At 42.5% G+C, this 16,860-nt stretch overlaps 1 protein-coding gene across 1 annotated transcript; it reads right to left on the reverse strand.

Annotated features, from left to right (window-relative positions):
- Window positions 1–6,498: 6,498 nt before the first annotated feature.
- On the reverse strand, window positions 6,499–15,233 carry NMUR2 (neuromedin U receptor 2). The gene is made up of 4 exons (XM_005026194.5): window positions 14,358–15,233; window positions 9,553–9,637; window positions 8,509–8,634; window positions 6,499–7,570 (listed from the first exon to the last, which is right to left on the reverse strand). Exons 1-4 carry the CDS (start codon window positions 15,075–15,077, stop codon window positions 7,311–7,313), a joined length of 1,191 nt encoding a protein of 396 aa, XP_005026251.5. The 5' UTR covers window positions 15,078–15,233; the 3' UTR covers window positions 6,499–7,310.
- Window positions 15,234–16,860: the final 1,627 nt, after the last annotated feature.

Below are 16,860 nucleotides of genomic sequence, written 5' to 3' on the forward strand. Positions count from 1 at the left end.
GCAACCTGTGTACAACAATGATGCCGCTGAGTTTATCCACTGGATACTTTTGACCATAAGGGGAAAATAATAATAATAATAATAATAATAATAATAATAATAATAATAATAATAATAATAATAAATAAATAATTAATAATAATTAATAATAATAATAATAATAATAATAATAATAATAATAATAATAATAATAATAATAATAATAATAATAATAAAAAGAAAAAGATCTGGGATGGGTTCTCTCTTGAGGCATCGTTTGCACCTCACACGTGGATTGTTTAGGGTCCCGGCTGCTCACAGGGCACCCTGCATCACTCCCCACGCAGGCTTTCACGGCACAAGAGTGACCTCCAGTGGGCACCGCCTGGTGTCGTTAGCCTGTAAATCAGGGAACGGTGTGTACAAGTGCTCTTTGGAGGCTGCACATACAGATTTCAGAGCAGGTATCTGCTCCTTGCCTTATTCAGACCCTTCTGACCTGTAAAGGTGTGTGGCTGACCGACTGTGCAAATAATTTGAGGCCATTCCAGGCTGAGTACATCCAGTATTCAGACTCAATAGGACTCAGGTTTAATTCAGATTTGAACCCAGAGCAGATTCCAATAGGCACAGGCACTGAAAGTGGGCACTTTGCACCCATCAGAATAGAGCAGGAAGAGGTGGAAAGATTGCAGTGCCCTGGGCATCTGCACAAGAGAAGCATTCGCCAGGCAGTTTGTAAAGTTGACTGTTGTGGAGCTCAGTGGTTGTGATGAATTTTGGCAGGCTGCAAAATGGATAGATGGAAAACCTCACTTCCCAGCGGTTCAGAAGAAAGGCAGGAGCTGTGAGCAACTGGAAGAGGTCTCTGGAGAGAGCAGGATGGACACAGTTGAGCTCCTTTCCCAGAAAAATAAAATAAAATAAAATAAAATAAAATAAAATAAAATAAAATAAAATAAAATAAAATAAAATAAAATAAAATAAAATAAAAATTTTAGGGGCTGGATGGCTGAGTGATGGGTCAGACAGACCTCAGTTCAGAAGAATTAGGGAGATAAGGGTGGAGTCCTGACTTGGGGAACTGAGAAAGGCAAAAAGGAGGAGGAAATGATTTTGCCTATGGGTGACAGCTGTGGGCAGTGCAGTTTATTGGCAGAACAGTGGCTTTGGGATCAGCAGTGATGTCCTGAGCCAGATTTGCCTCCTGGTCTAAGGGAGAGCCCGGTGACACCCTGAGCCTCCACTGGAAAGTGTTCAGAGACATACAAATAAGGAGTGAAAAGCACCGTGCCTTGCTTATCAGAGATCAGCAGCCATCCCCTCTTGAAGCACAAAGCTTTTACCTTCTCCAGTATTTGACCCGGGTGAGAGTTCCCACTGGAGTCAAGCTCCAGGGTAAAGACTTAATGCTGATTCTCCTTGGCTTTTAGAAATGATATGAAAAACAGCACATTCAAGCCAAAAGGAGGAGGGAAAAGAGGACTGCAGAAGGGACCGGAATACTTAACATTCAGCAAAGCATAAGTAAATAGACAAGTTATGATCAATGAGTTTGTCTGAATTTGACAGAGCTTTCCTGCAAACATGGGGGAGGGAAGGGGGGTGAAACATTCCCCGCCAGTGTGAGCTGTAATAAGGGACCTGCTGTTTTCTGATTCTCACTCTCTGTGAAAATTGAAAAGGTTAGCCAGGTAATTGAAATCGGGACTGGAATACAAATACGGTGTGAAAACCCTACAGCTGGCAAATAAAGTTGCAGGGGAAAGAGTCAATTCTCAGCGGAATATCTTAGCAGTGAAAAGACGGGGGCTGTATGGCTGGGGGGAGAGAGGGAGGGTTCTTCAATATATACCTGTTCCCCATGGAAGGGAAGAGAGGAGAAGAAATGAGACCTGGAGCGACCAGATGGAGGCCAACACTTGTACAAGTGCTCCTTGTTGCTAATGCAAGGGACACTAAAAAAGTGGAGTGAGGTAAGGGTGAATCATGGATGGCAGTCACCACTGCCTTGTGGAGTACCACAGTGGTCTTACTGGGATTTGTCAGGCGCTGTGCTAGGCACAGCCTTGGGGACAATTCCTTGTTCTATGCAGAGAGTGAGCAGCACATGACTCAGCTCCTTGCCTTGGGGATGAGATGCATAGGCCAACGAGATGCAACTGGACTGATGTCAACTGCCTGGTCATCCTTGCAGGATCCCAAACTGCTTTGTGTTACTTTGGGCCGGGAGCAGGGAGGTGGGTGGTCACTGCAAAGCAGCCAGGAATGGTTTCTTGCCACCCCAGCATGTATTGCGTGTGCCTAAGTCCTGGTGCAGGGTCCTGTCCTTGCTGCTGTAATAGCAGCGTGTAAGTGTTGGTATTTCTGTGGGCTGGTTTCCTGCAGGAACAGGTGATATGAGCTGGGAGGAAACATTGCAGGGCTTTGGGGAAGCGGGGTTGTGTGGCACTAGCCAAGTTCATTCTCATTTAGAGAAACCATCTGCCTGTGATATTTCCCACCAAGCCAACTAGCAGAAACTCCAGCATGTATGTGTTTAAATAAACAATAACTGTAACTCCAAGTTCCTCTACTGGTGTTTTATTTCCTTCCTCCCAGAAAGGCTGGGGAGTGCTTTTATTTTCCCAAACCGTGACGCTCTTCTGAGGCTTTGCTGCAGTTGCTCAGCGCTGCCCAGCCCACCTGCACTGCAGTCAACAGCAGCCTGAAACGACTTCCCTTTGGAGCTTTTCCATGGAGTTTAGGTAGCTATTTGCACAGTCTGTGGCAGGCCAAATATATTTCCTGCCCTTGCCAGCTCCTACAGAAGTATGAAAAGGAATGTGCAAGCTCAGACCTGGGACAGTGGTTGCTTCTGGAGCACTGTCTTTCTTTTGACACTTAACCCTCTCCTCTGCATTCATACCAGCAGAGCAGAACTAAGCCTGAAAACAGGCTTCTCTCCATCTCAGAGAGGATGTGAAGGATAGATCCAGCACTTCAGAAATCCTCAGCTTGCAAGAACATGGTTTGGGCATCCCAGAGGCACCAGCCCTCAGTCGGTGAACGACCAGGTAGGTGAGCCTCCCGAGGATGCTGGTCTCTTCTGTCCCACTGCTTTGCCATGAGTTAGTTGCTAGCCATTTGTTTTGCTCATTTGGAACACGATTTTCTTGGTGAGTCATTTCTAAGGGGATCTCTTGAGCTCTAAAGAAAGAATACAAATTGGAAAAGACTGACAAAACACCTGCTCTGCAGCCACCGAAACCAAGAACATACAGCATTTCAAGGTGACCTGCACCTAGCTGCCTGGCTTTACTTTGCAAGAGTAGAAAATATGCATAAAAGCTACCTACAAAACACTTCAGGTAGTTGACTGAAATAGGTCAGATAAATTGATTTTAGCACAGCTTTTTTTCCTCCTTTGACTGTAAAGGGAATCCAGGCTTCCTCTGATGGAGCTCTTCATGTAGTAGACATCTGGGGTCTCTTCTGGAAAACCCATTTCTAGCAAAAAAAGGAAAAAAAAAAAAAAAAAAGCAAAAGACAGTTCCTCTGGGAAGGAACTTCGCTGCATCCCAGAGCACAGTATAAGCGGAGGAGGTATGAAAAAGTTATTTGGACTTTTACAAGAAAGACTTCAGTGTCTCATTCATGAATTAGCTGTGCTGGTGGGAAGCAAATTGCTTCAACAGCTCTCATACTCCTAAAACAAACATATCTTTAAAAATTAAATGGGTTTAAGATAAGTTCCCTTAAAAACAACAGCTGCAACTTTCCAGTGCTGCACAAAGTCTAGACAGTAACAGCCAGTCTTCCACTTCTGGCAGTAAATGAGTTGTGTCTGGGGCAACAGCAGGCTAGTGACTAGCCAAATGTGAAAGCAAAGGAAATGTGGAAGAAAATTAACAACCCTTGACTATACAGATGAAATTCTTACACTAGGGCCCATGCCTATTTTACACATACTATTTTTTTTTTTTTTTAATTCAGTCAAATTTTTCTGTGTGGGTGTCCTCACAGTGCATGCTGGCTCCTAACAACCCCAAAAGTGTTTATTTTCCTGGACTGTGAAATCTTCAAGGCCCAAACTGGGGAATTCTCTGCAGAATCTCTTTCCAACCTCTTTTATCCCCCAGCTCCCTCTGAAGGACTTTTGCCATCATTGCATCAGCTTGGACCAAATTCTAAAACCAGATTTTAATCCTTGCAAGAGTGTTGTTTAGTTTGTTGTCCTTTCCTATTATTCCTCTTCAGTTTACTATAGAAAGTAAAACTCCAGATTATTTTTTTTTCTATTTTTGTCACCATGATTTTCCCTAGTTTAATTTCCATTTGATATGGAAGTTCTATAGCCCAGCAATTTGCTATATATTTGCTATGTGGAAATCTCCATCATTTGCTACTCATGAAATCAGAGGGAGAAACAAGAGAGATAAGGACTGCTGGAGGATAGACTAGACATAGGAAGGGGGACTTCAGTAAGTTTATTTTCATGTTACACAGATGCATATAACCAGCCCTGCAGCTGAAGTATCTGTTTAGTTTTACTGACAAGCCATGGTTTAAACACTTGAAAACACTGCAGTTTCCAAAAACTCTTCATATAAACTGAACAGAATTGTCTACTCGCTGTCATGATTTTTTATTTTTTTTTATTTTTTTTTCAGTACTGAACTTGGCATTAGATCTGAGTACCACTCATCAGCAATGCAGGCAATTCTTCTCTCCTCTAAGAGCTTCCTTGCAACCCATTTCCAACTGTCCATGGTTTGTTTGCGGTGCTGGAGCATTGCCCCTGCACTCTACAATTTCTTCTCACACACTCACATGTTTCCCAGAGGGAAAGCGAGGCAGAGAAATAAATCAATAGATAATTCTGCCTAGGAAGTCATGCTTGATTTCAAATAAATATATTTTCATCATACCAGACCACTTTGGGGGAAAGTGAGTTGTTGATCTTGACAATTTACCAGCATTTTTCAGCACTTGGCTATGAAAGCAACTAAACGCACAAATAGAGGAGTATCCTGGGCTTTCATGACATATCTATCCATCTTCCCATTATTTTCGTGTTTGTGACCAGCTTCCAAAATTCAGAGAGGTAAATAACAGAGCAGAGTGATAAATAACACACTCAAACACTGACCTTTTGGGAAGAAAAGCCTCCAGTGGACATCGAATACATGTTAGGGACAAAGCACATTGACTGTCCTTTAGGAATCCTCCCTCAGGAATGAGTTGGGTACCAAGCTGTGCTAGCTCAGGGCATTCAACCTCAAACCAGCACTCATTTTATTCATTGCATTTTTTTTTATTTTTAAACAGAATTTAGCAGAATTTTGACATGTCTACCCAATAACGTCTTCAAACAATGTTTGTCTTGATGCAAGACTAAATGCTTTCAGTTTTGTTTTTGGTTTTTGGCCAAAGAAGCTCAATAATTTGTGGTTACAAGTGTGACCTTTTTTGACTGATGCTAAATTAAATGTGCTAAAAACTGCTTGTAGGACAAAAAGAAGTTTTTTATGCCGGTTTATTCAAAACTGAAGGTAAGTTACTTGCCACCTGCAAGTCAGAGATGCATTTAACATAGAATTGCAGAGGGTGGCAGCACTCACGGACAGATCTGTGCCCCAATACAGGTCACGCTCTGGTCCTAAATGAATAAGATGTATTCAAAGAGCCACAAACCTTGCAGAGGAATGTCTTTATCATATGGTGGGTGTGCACATCAAACTAGACTCTTTCTTCTCTGGTTTGGGTGTCTAGGACAGCAGAGGAGAAAATGAGCTTTCTGTGGCACACAGCTGGGCTGGCAGCAGAACCCTGTGGGGTCAGTTAGGGAGTTACAGGGGTGATGTACAGGGTGAGGGGGGAAATCCCACACAGCCTCTGCCCCGGTGGTCCCAGCCCCTCACTGGGAGCACTGCACCCTGAGCAAACTGAGAGCCAGGGCCTCAACAGCTCGCAGGCAGCCAGGCATGGCTGGCACGGTAAGTCCGGGGGAAAATGCACCTTATGGGGTAGTAGAGAGAAAAATGATAATGTGAGACTGGTTACAGGTGTAAATGCCACTGATATCACTAGAGTGTCCACCTGGGGGTGGCAAAGCGTTTCAGCTGTGTCTTCAGGAAGCAGGAGTTGTCTTTGCTCTCCAGGGCCCTGTGTGTACCTGTTACCTTCTCCTTGGCTGTTTCTCAAGAATGCAGCTGGTAAAATGGGTCTGGCAGAAGACAGGGGCTGAAATTCCCCTTGAGCTGCGGGAAAAGGGGACTCCAGATATGAGACCTCCAAGTCCTACCTCACCCTGGAGTCTTATCAGCCAGAAACAGAAGAAACTGCTGCAAACTGCAGGGTGGGGGCATATAGGAACCTACCAGTACATGGTCAGACTCAGCTCAGGGAGATGGACAGAAATAAAATCATCTGATGTGCAGGATAAACCTGCAGAGGCTGCAGACCTTTGAGGTTCCCTGGGCAGTTATCCTCCACTAGCTTCATTTTGGACAAGGGAATATCCTCCAGTAATGGTTATTTCCCAGGTAATGTAGACAGATTCATGGCATGCACAGGCCAGTTCAGCACTGAGTAAATGTAGTCAGCCATAGTGCAAGGAGGTACAGCAGTTACTTCGAGACTTCTAAAAAATAACCCACTAGAGGGCAGTTTTTTGACAAAGCGATGCAAGGCTTCACTCACCACCCTCCACTCCAACCTTTACCTAGCTCGGAAAGCAAAAGTTTGCTTTGTATAACCTTTGGTTCCTCATTCTCCTGGTCTAGAAATAGCGACTGCTGGTGCTGGTGTCTGAGGTGTACCAGCTCAGCTCAGGGCTCGTTAATCATATTAACTTGATCATATTGCCACAAGAGGTTTGTAACAGACACATCTCAAGATCACTGGAGACAGAAACGGGAGTGGCTTCCCTAAAGCCAGAAGTGGGCAGACAAGGCTTGTCCAGAAAATTGTCCCAGTTCAAGCTGAGTAAAAACTGACGTTTAGGCTGGTGCACAAAAAGGCCATTTGGTACGATTTGGATAAGTTGTGTCTCTCTCCTGTGCTGGCAGCATTTAGAGTGGGTGCTGCTTCTGTAAAGTAGGTTTTTGCTGGCAGAGCTTGCAGACAGTGAACTGAGATTTCCAGCCCTCCCATCAGCTTGAGGGTAATACAATGCCTCTCAATAACCTACTAATTACAGTCTCCTCATGCATTTATTCACTCGTTCATTCTTTGAGACACAGTCTGTGAGCTCTTCTTTCTGAAATTGGTCTTTTAGGACTGTCTCTTGTTATTTCGCAAAGTCGTTTTCTTCAGTTTGCCTCTCATGTGGATCACAGCACGACAAGTCACAGACCAGTGGAGAGTTGAGAACTGCTGACAGACGTCCTGTGGGTGCCAGGGACGCTTGTGTCTTCAGCAGAGTCTGCAAGGTTGTGGTCCTCAACCACAAAGATGCTCTGCTGGGCAGGAATCTGGCTGGTGGGGTGCTTAGGGGCCCAGTGCCTGCAGCGGGGAGAGATGACGCTGAGAAAAGCCAGCCTGAAGCGCTGAGACAGCAGGTTGTAGATGATGGGGTTCACGGCAGAGCTCAGGTAGAAGAAAACACCTGGGAGAACAAGGAGAAAGGAGAGAGAGACCTCATTTGTGGGTGGAACAAAGCCAGAAGAGGAAAATCTCATCATTGCCAGTGCTGCTCCACCAGGGCTGGGTGGCAGCACATCTGGACAGCCAGAACCCAGGCGGAGGCAGAGGCAGAGGCAAATCTTGACAAGGGCAGCTCATGCCAGCAGCTTACGGGGAGGGGAGAGCAGTAGGCAGCATGGGCTGCAGCCCTCTGTCTCCAGCTGTTCATGATCCACCTCCTTTGAGCTGCACCAACCTGCCTCCAGCCCTCATCCCCCAGCGGGATTTGCATGGCTGGTGCCCTGCCAGAGCTGCCAGAAGATAACTTCCAGCTGAGGGGAGCTAATTCCCTGCAGCACCCCAGGACAATTGCACGAGATTGGATCTGTCTGAGCTGCGGAATGGCCATATTCAGTGTTTTCCTGTGACATACTGAAAATAAGATTCCTCCTTGAAAAAGCCCTCATTTTATGGTTGGCTGGGCCATAAATGTTTGGTTATATCACCCGGCTCCAGGCAGCAGGTAAGTCTGTTGTCTTACCATTCAGTAAGGTCTCCTGTTAGCTTGAGAGCCCCTCTGGAGGATGATGCCTGCTGCTGTGTATTCATTAGAAGCAGCTGAATGACAGCAGCATTCATTTCTGAGCACTTCCAAGAAATAAAAACAGCTGGTAATGATACATAATATCTTTTCTTTTAATTTTTTTCCTTAATGAATATTCACACAGCTGTACTGGACAACATCTTGAAAGTTGCAGAAATTTGCGTCTAGTCTGAGGCACAATTACCATCACTGGCTACCAAAATCAAGAAACCTTTTATGCATGCCTCATGTCACCAAAAAATAAATGACTCCATCAGATAAAACACCCACAAATACATTTTGCCAGCCCCTGTGCAAGAGGAAGAAGAAAGCTTTACCTGACACCACGTGAATTAAGTTGAATATATTAGCCAGAGGCTCAGTCCATTCCACAACAAAGCTGAAGAAGAGGCGATCAATATGGAACGGAGCCCAGCAGACAGCAAAAACCATCACGAGGACAACTAGCACAGAGAAAGGGGAGAAGAAAAACTAGCTGGTTATGCGAGGACAGGGTTCACTGGCCAGCACAGAGCAGAGCCAGTTCAGAAAGCTGGAGGAAACACTCAGCATGAAAGAAAAAAGTTTGCCTCCGTGCACAGCAAGGCCTCTGGTGACTACAGTAAGGACTCTTGCAAACCTATCCCAGATGGTGCCTGCGAACATGTGTGGTCATGGTCATGGGGCACAGAAAATCAGGCTGATTTCAGACTACAGGTTCCCAGTTCAGAAGGGGATTTAAGCTGCCTAAAGAATAATGTTGTTGGATGATATATTGAAGGTGATTTACATTTCCAGCATAAACATCATCTCAGTAACAAGGTTTACTTCGTCTTAAAGACAGCCCTAAATTATGAAGTATTGCGAGTGCTTTCAGGGTAGCTGCAGCACCAGCTCTCCAGAGTGCTGCATAATGTGTGAGTCTACGTAGGTCCTACTTTTTCTTGGGAAGGTTTTAGTGACGAAGTCAGTAGCAGGTGACGAACGTGGCTTGACAGGACCTTAATTTTCATAAGCAGGGCCTGTGTTGTGGTGCATTACAGGCACATGAAATGTAGCTTCTGGGAGCCAGAGCAGCGCAAGAAATGTCATTTTCACCCTGAGAAAGAGGGCTGCAAAAGCCAGTTTTGTAATGAGGGATAAAACCTGTGGTGGTATGGTAAGGACAAAAATTTGCCTTTGAGTCTTTTGATTGTCAGCCTGCACAGCTACTCCTAACTCCTGGATCCACTGCTTGGACCTGGTCGCTGAGTATTTCACTAAAGTGTTAGTTTAGGAATTAACTCAAAAAATATTTTTATATATACGTTCCTTATCTATATGAGAGTTACATGCACACTCTTGGCCACGGTAAACAGAACACGGAAGGCACCACTACTTACACAGCATCTTGGTGACTGATTTTCTGGATGGCCTCTGGACATTCACAGACATTTCCTCCACTTCCAAAGATTTGTCTCCTTTCAACTGGCAAAAGGAGGGAAGCAGAAGAAGAGCTTAGATAGGAGATGATAACACCACCACACATGTTGCTTTTGATATAGCTGTAGTTTGAGTTTAAGAAGGCAAAATTTAAGGCAACTCAGGACTCAGTGAAAGAAATCTTCATTTAAAATTCAGTTTTAGTCTATACTGAGCATTGAAGCCTTAGATTCATAACAATCAGCAGACTTATGTATCTGAGACTGCATACTAACAGCAAATTTAGATTTCCATTCCCCACTCGTCCTTTCTCAATGAGTCAATATTTGGTTCACAGTTTGTGTTCAATTTCAACATTATTTTGTCTTCTAGCAAAATATTGGTTGTTTGTTTATTTTTCTGAAAGGGTTCCCCACAATTAAGCACAAACCAATGATCCAAAAAATACCCCAGAGAGGCCTTAGTGAAACACAGCTGTAATCACTGGAAAAAAATTGTGTAGAGTTCAAGGGAGTTTGTTTCATGCCCTGAGTGTTTGGACTAATTGATATTCAGTCCATCTGATGAACAAAACCCATATATGCTCTATTGCAAAGAAACAATGCACATGACATATGCAGATTCAAACACACTCTGCCCAACTACAATTTTATTTTATTTTATTTATTTTGTTATTTTATTTTATTTTATTTTATTTTATTTTATTTTATTTTATTTTATTTTATTTTATTTTATTTTATTTTATTTTATTTTATTTTATTTTATCAATTTTCCCTGGACTTCTAAAAAATAATAAATGCTTCCCCAGTATGCTTAAGGTGAGAGCACTGATGCTTTGGTGATGAAAAGACTGTGCCAAGACAATCAGGACAAAAACACTTTTTTTCTTTGATTATAAAAGGAGTCATCTATAGAAACTGCATAATTGCATCTAGTTTCTTGAAGTGAGAACTGCTGATTATCCAACAACTTCAGAGTAATGCTTTTTTCAACAGAGAGAAATTGGAAAAAAATCTTTAAATTACATGGAAAAGAATATCAGGAATAAGGGAAAAGATAAAAACCAATCTGGACTTGTAAAAGCTCTTATGAAAATATGCTAGTTGTGCTACTTTCTTTCATATTTTGCGCAGCGATTTTCCTGTTTTTTGATTAAATGTGATTATTTTTGTTTTATTAAGTAGTTGTAATCTTGATCAAAGAGACTTTCTTTCAATGCTGTTTATTCAGAAAACCAATAAAGAAGAAACACATATGAATTAAATTATATTCAGTTATAGTGCCATTCAGCTTCCTGTTATTTTATATTATAACCTTTTGAGACTTTAAGTCATAGCCACTGTTGCTTAAGGAATAAAATAAGCTGATTTGTAACATGTCTAGTGATAAATGATTGCTCAGATTGATTAAAATCCTTAGCTTCCTTTCAGTGGTTTTCAGTCCCAACAGTAATTTAGTCCAGGAATATTCCAAAGGCTCATAGAATACAGCTCTCCGATGCTGTAATAAAACAGAGACACATGTATCTTTATTTTGTACCTTTCTCCTGTCATTTGATGATGTTTTAAGGTTCCTCTTTAGCCTTAAGCAATAATACATGGGGGCGTATCTAGTAAAAATAACTCAGTAATTGCAATTTGAGAAAATAATGAGTTATGGCAAAGAGAAAAGAAGAAGAAGAAGAAGAAATGAGTTTATGACATGGATTGTAGCTTAAGTCCATGCCAAGGGTATGACAGAAGAAGTCCTGCCAAGATAATGGTTTTACATCACCGCAGATGTGTGAGAGTAGATAGGATCGCCTGGAGATGAATGCTGCCCCTTCTCTGCAAGAGAATTAAAAGTGTCTGAAGCAACAAGCTGAAAATTAGTTTTTTCCCCCACATCGTAATTAGCTACAGCATTTCATGCTAGAAATCACAAGGCAGAGTGAAATTAGGGCCTCACCTATCCCCAGGCAAACACAGTGAGGCAACTCAGCAGAAGCAGGACAAACTTTCTCCTTAAGTTACATGACTTGACACAAACAGTGATCAAATGTTTGCTCCAGCTGATGGAAAATTTGGTGTTTAAAAGCCACATGGCTTGTGCTAAGGCCTGCAAATCCCGAGTGATTTGGCCGATGCCAACTATCTGCTGAGCTGCCCCTGCCGCACTGTGAGCTCTCCCCAGTTACAAAGGGAAACGTGTCAGTGGGCACAAGGTGTGCAGGACGACCTCCATGGACAGGGAACAGACCCCTCCACATCTGTGCTGGGCTCTGCACAAATTTGCCAAAGGCAGCCACTGCCCACAACTGATCCTGGAGTTAACAACCGAGTATTTTATGGGGGTGTGAGAGAGGGAGGCAAAATAGATTCTGATGAGAAAATCAAGATTAATTCCACACTATAGAATAAGTATTCTGAATTCAAAGACAGTTAACATAAAACTTTTCATGTTCCCAATGTGTTACCCAGGGCAAGTGAAGTGCTGGACTCAGAAGAACTTTGCCTAGGTGAGGTCAGTCTGGTCACATCTGGTTATCTAGATCCCCTTCATAGACAATTTGGGTAGGTGGGATAAATGGGTCTGTGGGCTCTCCACACTTGTCAGTGACTGTCAAAAATCCTAGATAACTCTGATCTGACTATTAGACAGCTGGATACAGGCCCCCATTCCTGTCTCCTTTTAGAAGTCAGCTTGAAGGAAAGGGTCCAGGCCCCTGCCCCAAATCCTGCTGCAACACAGGCTGCTGCTCAGGCAGTGCAAGCCTATCTCCTGTATCAGCACCATTGGGATTAGCTTCTCCATGCAGCCACTTCCCCACGTTCTCACTGAAAATGAAGAGCTGGCATATGACACGTTTTCTACCCTCTCATAGCTCCTTAACATGTCATGCATGCCTCCTTCTGCATTATATCCTGAGGCGCTCACTCCTGAGTACTGGCAAAGCTTGAAGAAGAAACTTTGGCAAGAAAATTCGCTTTCTACAAAGGCTGGTAAAGGTCATGACTCGGTTTGCCAAGTTGGAGCTGTTGTACAACCTTTGGATCAACTCTGAGCTTTTGCACTACAGTCTAAGAGCAATACAGGACACTCAGGAGATTCTGGAGTGTTGCTGAAGCTTCAGAGATTTCATCAGCTGTGAGTAGATAAAGTGTCTTCTCTTGAAAATTATATACACACACTATTCTGCTATCATTTCTGTTGGGGAAAAAAAAAAAAAAAAGATTTTGCCTAGCACAACTTAGAACGCAATGCAGGTATATCAGGGATGGGCACTTTAAATTTGGAAGTAGCATTCGGATATACAGAAAAGCAGAGGTTTAAACAATGAACATTGCAGCCCTCAGGAAAGACAGCTTAAACAAATCTGTGAATATACAGAAATTCCCAGGTAGCAGGCCTTGCTTGGCACCCAGCCAAGCAAGCCTTCTGGGGTGGGGATAAGAATTTTTGGTGCCACAAATAGAAGTTATGGCACTTTTCATACTTCTTTTTATTAGCTTGGGGATTTATCTTTTTTTTTTTTTTTTTCTTTTTCTTTTTCTTTTTCTTTTTCTTTTTCTTTTTTTCATTTTTAGCAGCTACTAGTTTACACACACACACACACCCAGAGGTCTTATTTTGCAAAATTTTCATCAAAGAAACAATGAAACTATGCAAAAAACCTGCAATAGCTACTGAACTGTGATATTGCAATAATTTAACCCATTCATTGCTTCAAAGATCTGTGTGCTATAGACTTCTGGCTGTTAATCCTTGTGTTTTTTTCCAAGTAGGGAAAGATTGCTTTTCTACAGTTTCAGATAACCATAAATATCAGCCAGCACAACAAAATGATATATGAACTAGCACAGAACTGGTTGAATTTCTTGCATGTTACTTGGTAAATTAATCTGTCTCCACATGCATATTGCATCCCTTTCTTGCTCTATGATCACACACAGCTTTTAAAACTCTAAGTTGTATTCAATGCAGTGAGATAGGTTTTATATTTTCAAAATGCAGGTAATGTAAGAGAAGGATAAAAAAAACACATGGACTCACTATGATTAGCAGTGCATTGCTGGACTATGTAGGTATGTAGGTTAATAATACTGCGATACTGATTGTTTTATCCCTGTATTTAAATAATAATACTTGATGAAACTAGTCCCACTTTCTGAAGAGAGCACAAATGTGAACTCTAAGGTAGCATCAATCACTGGTGAAACTGTGCCATAGTTATATAAAGAAAAGACTGCTGAAATTGCTAGCTGCAGCAATAAGGTAGCATTTCAGCTCATGACAGCTTTGTGAGTTTTAACAAGTGAATATTATCACCCTCTTCAGGGAAGAAGAAAAATAAAGCAGCGTAATAGAAACTCCATAGTCACAAGGAGAGGGAAAACAGAAAACATACGATTCAATCACCGGCCTACTCCTTTTTATTCTTTTCACATTTTCCTTTTGGTCAATTTCTAGTCTCTACCACAAAGGTGTAAATCTCTGAGAGGCTGGAATCAATCTACAGAGTAGGATATTTAAGTAACATTAAAATGCAAGCAGCAGTGATAGTAATTTTTTACAAGAAGATCAGGGTAAATTATTGCAAGCCACAGCTACATTCATTTAAGAATAGGATAAGAGCAAAGAAGGGGTTAGATCCACTATTTTCAGGGGTTTTAAATACTTTTTCTTTTTGGGTAAACCAGATGGATAAGAAAAAAAGGGGAAATAAAAGACACAGAAACACAGCAAGAGCTAAAGAAACACTGAGCACAGTCAGAGCAGGACTTACTCTTAGCCCCATCAGATAGTACAGCACACTTATGACCCCCATGGGCAGCACATAGAAGAGGAAGGATGTGATCTGGACGATGCAGTTGTAGATCCACATGGGCATGACTACTGTGCAGGTAGCAGAGCCAGGGACCAGGGTGCCGTTGGGGAAATACTGCAGCATGATGCCATGGGTGCCCGTGTTGGGGAGGGCGAAGAGGACAGAGAGGACCCAGAGCACCACGATGGTCCTCAGGGCACGCTTGCGGGTGCTCTCCAGCTTGGCGCGGAAGGGATGGAGGATGGCAAAGTATCTCTCCACGCTGACCGTGGTCACGCTGAGGATGGAGGCGAAGCACACTGTCTCAAAGAGCGCTGTCTTGAAATAGCAGCCGATGGGCCCGAACAAGAAGGGGTAGTTGCTCCACATCTCGTAGACTTCCAGGGGCATCCCAAAAAGCAGCACAAGCAGGTCTGAGACAGCGAGGCTGAAGAGGTAGTAATTGGTCGGGGTCTTCATGTTCCGGTGCTTAAGGATCACCAGGCAAACTAGGAAGTTACCTATCACCCCAACAATGAAGATCAAACTGTACACCAAAGCCATGGGCAAGAAGAGATGGCTCCTTTTGGGCCCACACAGGAAGGCTAAGTAATCCTCGGTGCTGTTCAGGTACCTCCTGAAGCGTTCTTCATGCAGAGCCAGGTGGTTAAACCAGGAGGTATTGTTGGTCCAGGCCATCACAGGACCTCCCAAAATGCTCCACCACTGCAAGCCAGTCTTCTTTAAGTTTCTCTGTGCTAGTTCACTCACTTTTTTTTTTGCAGAGAGGGAGGGAGAGGGGTTGTCTTGCCAAACCTAGATGCACAAAGCCACTGAGAGATGTGAGGAGTGTGCTTGCCTGGCTTCGGTAGAGTGTTTGCTGTCGGAACAGCTGTTCCCCTGTGAGGAGTCCCTAAGCCAGAAAGCCCCTCCTTTCACACATATTCATTGGCTCACTAAGTGCATTAGATTATAGAGTAAGAAAAGAGGTTCTGGCTACTTGCATCAGCTCCTGTAACAGATGCGCTCATAGAATAGGAAACATGGGATTTAGAAAGCTGGGAATTTGAGATATAGGATGAGAAGCTTGCTGCAAGATGCTTGCATTTGTCAGAGGGTGGGAAATCAGACACACACACAAAAATATATTAATACTACAGACAGTTATAATCCACAAGCAGGAAAAAAAAATTATCAAAATTGTATTTTTCTGATATCTGTTGATTTTTATTCTCTGTTTTCTATGGTAGCAAGTACTTGGAAACAGATAGTGATCTGTAGAAAGCCAACCTGTTTTTGTAGTCACGAATGTGGAATTAGACAAGTATACAGTTTCAACCTTTTTTTTTTTTAAATATTGTATTTTTTTCTCCTGAAATCTGACACAGGATTTTAACTGCTCTTCTTAGTGATATCAAAATATTTTTTCCCACTTCTATTTTGTAAGGGAGTGTTGTGTCAAAGTGCATACAAAATTTTCATTGAGGGTTGACAAAAGGGGCTGATTGGAGGTTTGAGAATACTGGAATCTGATCCCATGTTTTAGATAGCCTTGTTAGGGGAATTTTTCTGAAGACCATATTGTTTCAAAAACATATTTAGTGCCTCTAGGATTAAGGTTACATGAATTCTTATGAACACTTATTTCTTCCTGAATGAAAACTATTCTGCAAATGTACTTTCTGAGCCAAAGAAGTGTCTGATACAAAGACGATGGCTGTGTCATTATAGATCATTTATCTCCTGATTAATTCTTGGTTCCTTACTGAATTTCTCTAAAACAACAACAGAAACAGCAACAAAAAAGTGCATGGATGTCTTCTTTTGAGAATCAGAAAGTTAAGCTCTTTGGAATTAAATTACTGCAAAATCTGGTGTAGTGTAGGGGACTTTGTCAGCCTGATGTGCAATTTGCTCAGTAGCTCTCACTAGTTTTCTCTTCTGAGTCCCTGCCCAACTACCCCTTGAACTGATGTAAGATTTAACACCCCAGCACCTGTTGGTAGGATGCTTTTTGAGTCCTCATGAAGAACATGAAGAACCACCTCCTTTGTTCTAGCCTTTTAACTTGAGTAACCCTGGCTCCTAAACCAGAACTGTGTATTTTTAATCACCCAGAAGCAAAAGAACTGTCCACTTGTCTGGCATCTCCACCAAAATCCTGACAGAAGCAAGCTTTCTGAGGAAGATGTAAACTACTCCATTGTAGGTGGTTTGACAGCAGATCCCACAGAAAAACTCTCCTCTTCTGAAGACAGAAAAGTCTTCAAAATTTTAGTTGCCTTAGATCCTGCCTTCTTTGCTCCTTCCCTCTTTAATTTCTGGTTTAGTTGTAGTGCAATAACCCTGAAAGAAAAAGAAAAAAAAAAAAAACTGCTGTAGTAAACACTGACTGCCTCCAAAAATAGCAGCAGTAGGCAAAGAACAAGGGTCTGTTCCCACTGTGGCATATCCAACATGTGTAGCTCCGAGGATTTTTTGT

Source organism: Anas platyrhynchos, chromosome 14 (assembly GCF_047663525.1).
Source record: "Anas platyrhynchos isolate ZD024472 breed Pekin duck chromosome 14, IASCAAS_PekinDuck_T2T, whole genome shotgun sequence".
Taxonomy (NCBI): domain Eukaryota; kingdom Metazoa; phylum Chordata; class Aves; order Anseriformes; family Anatidae; genus Anas; species Anas platyrhynchos.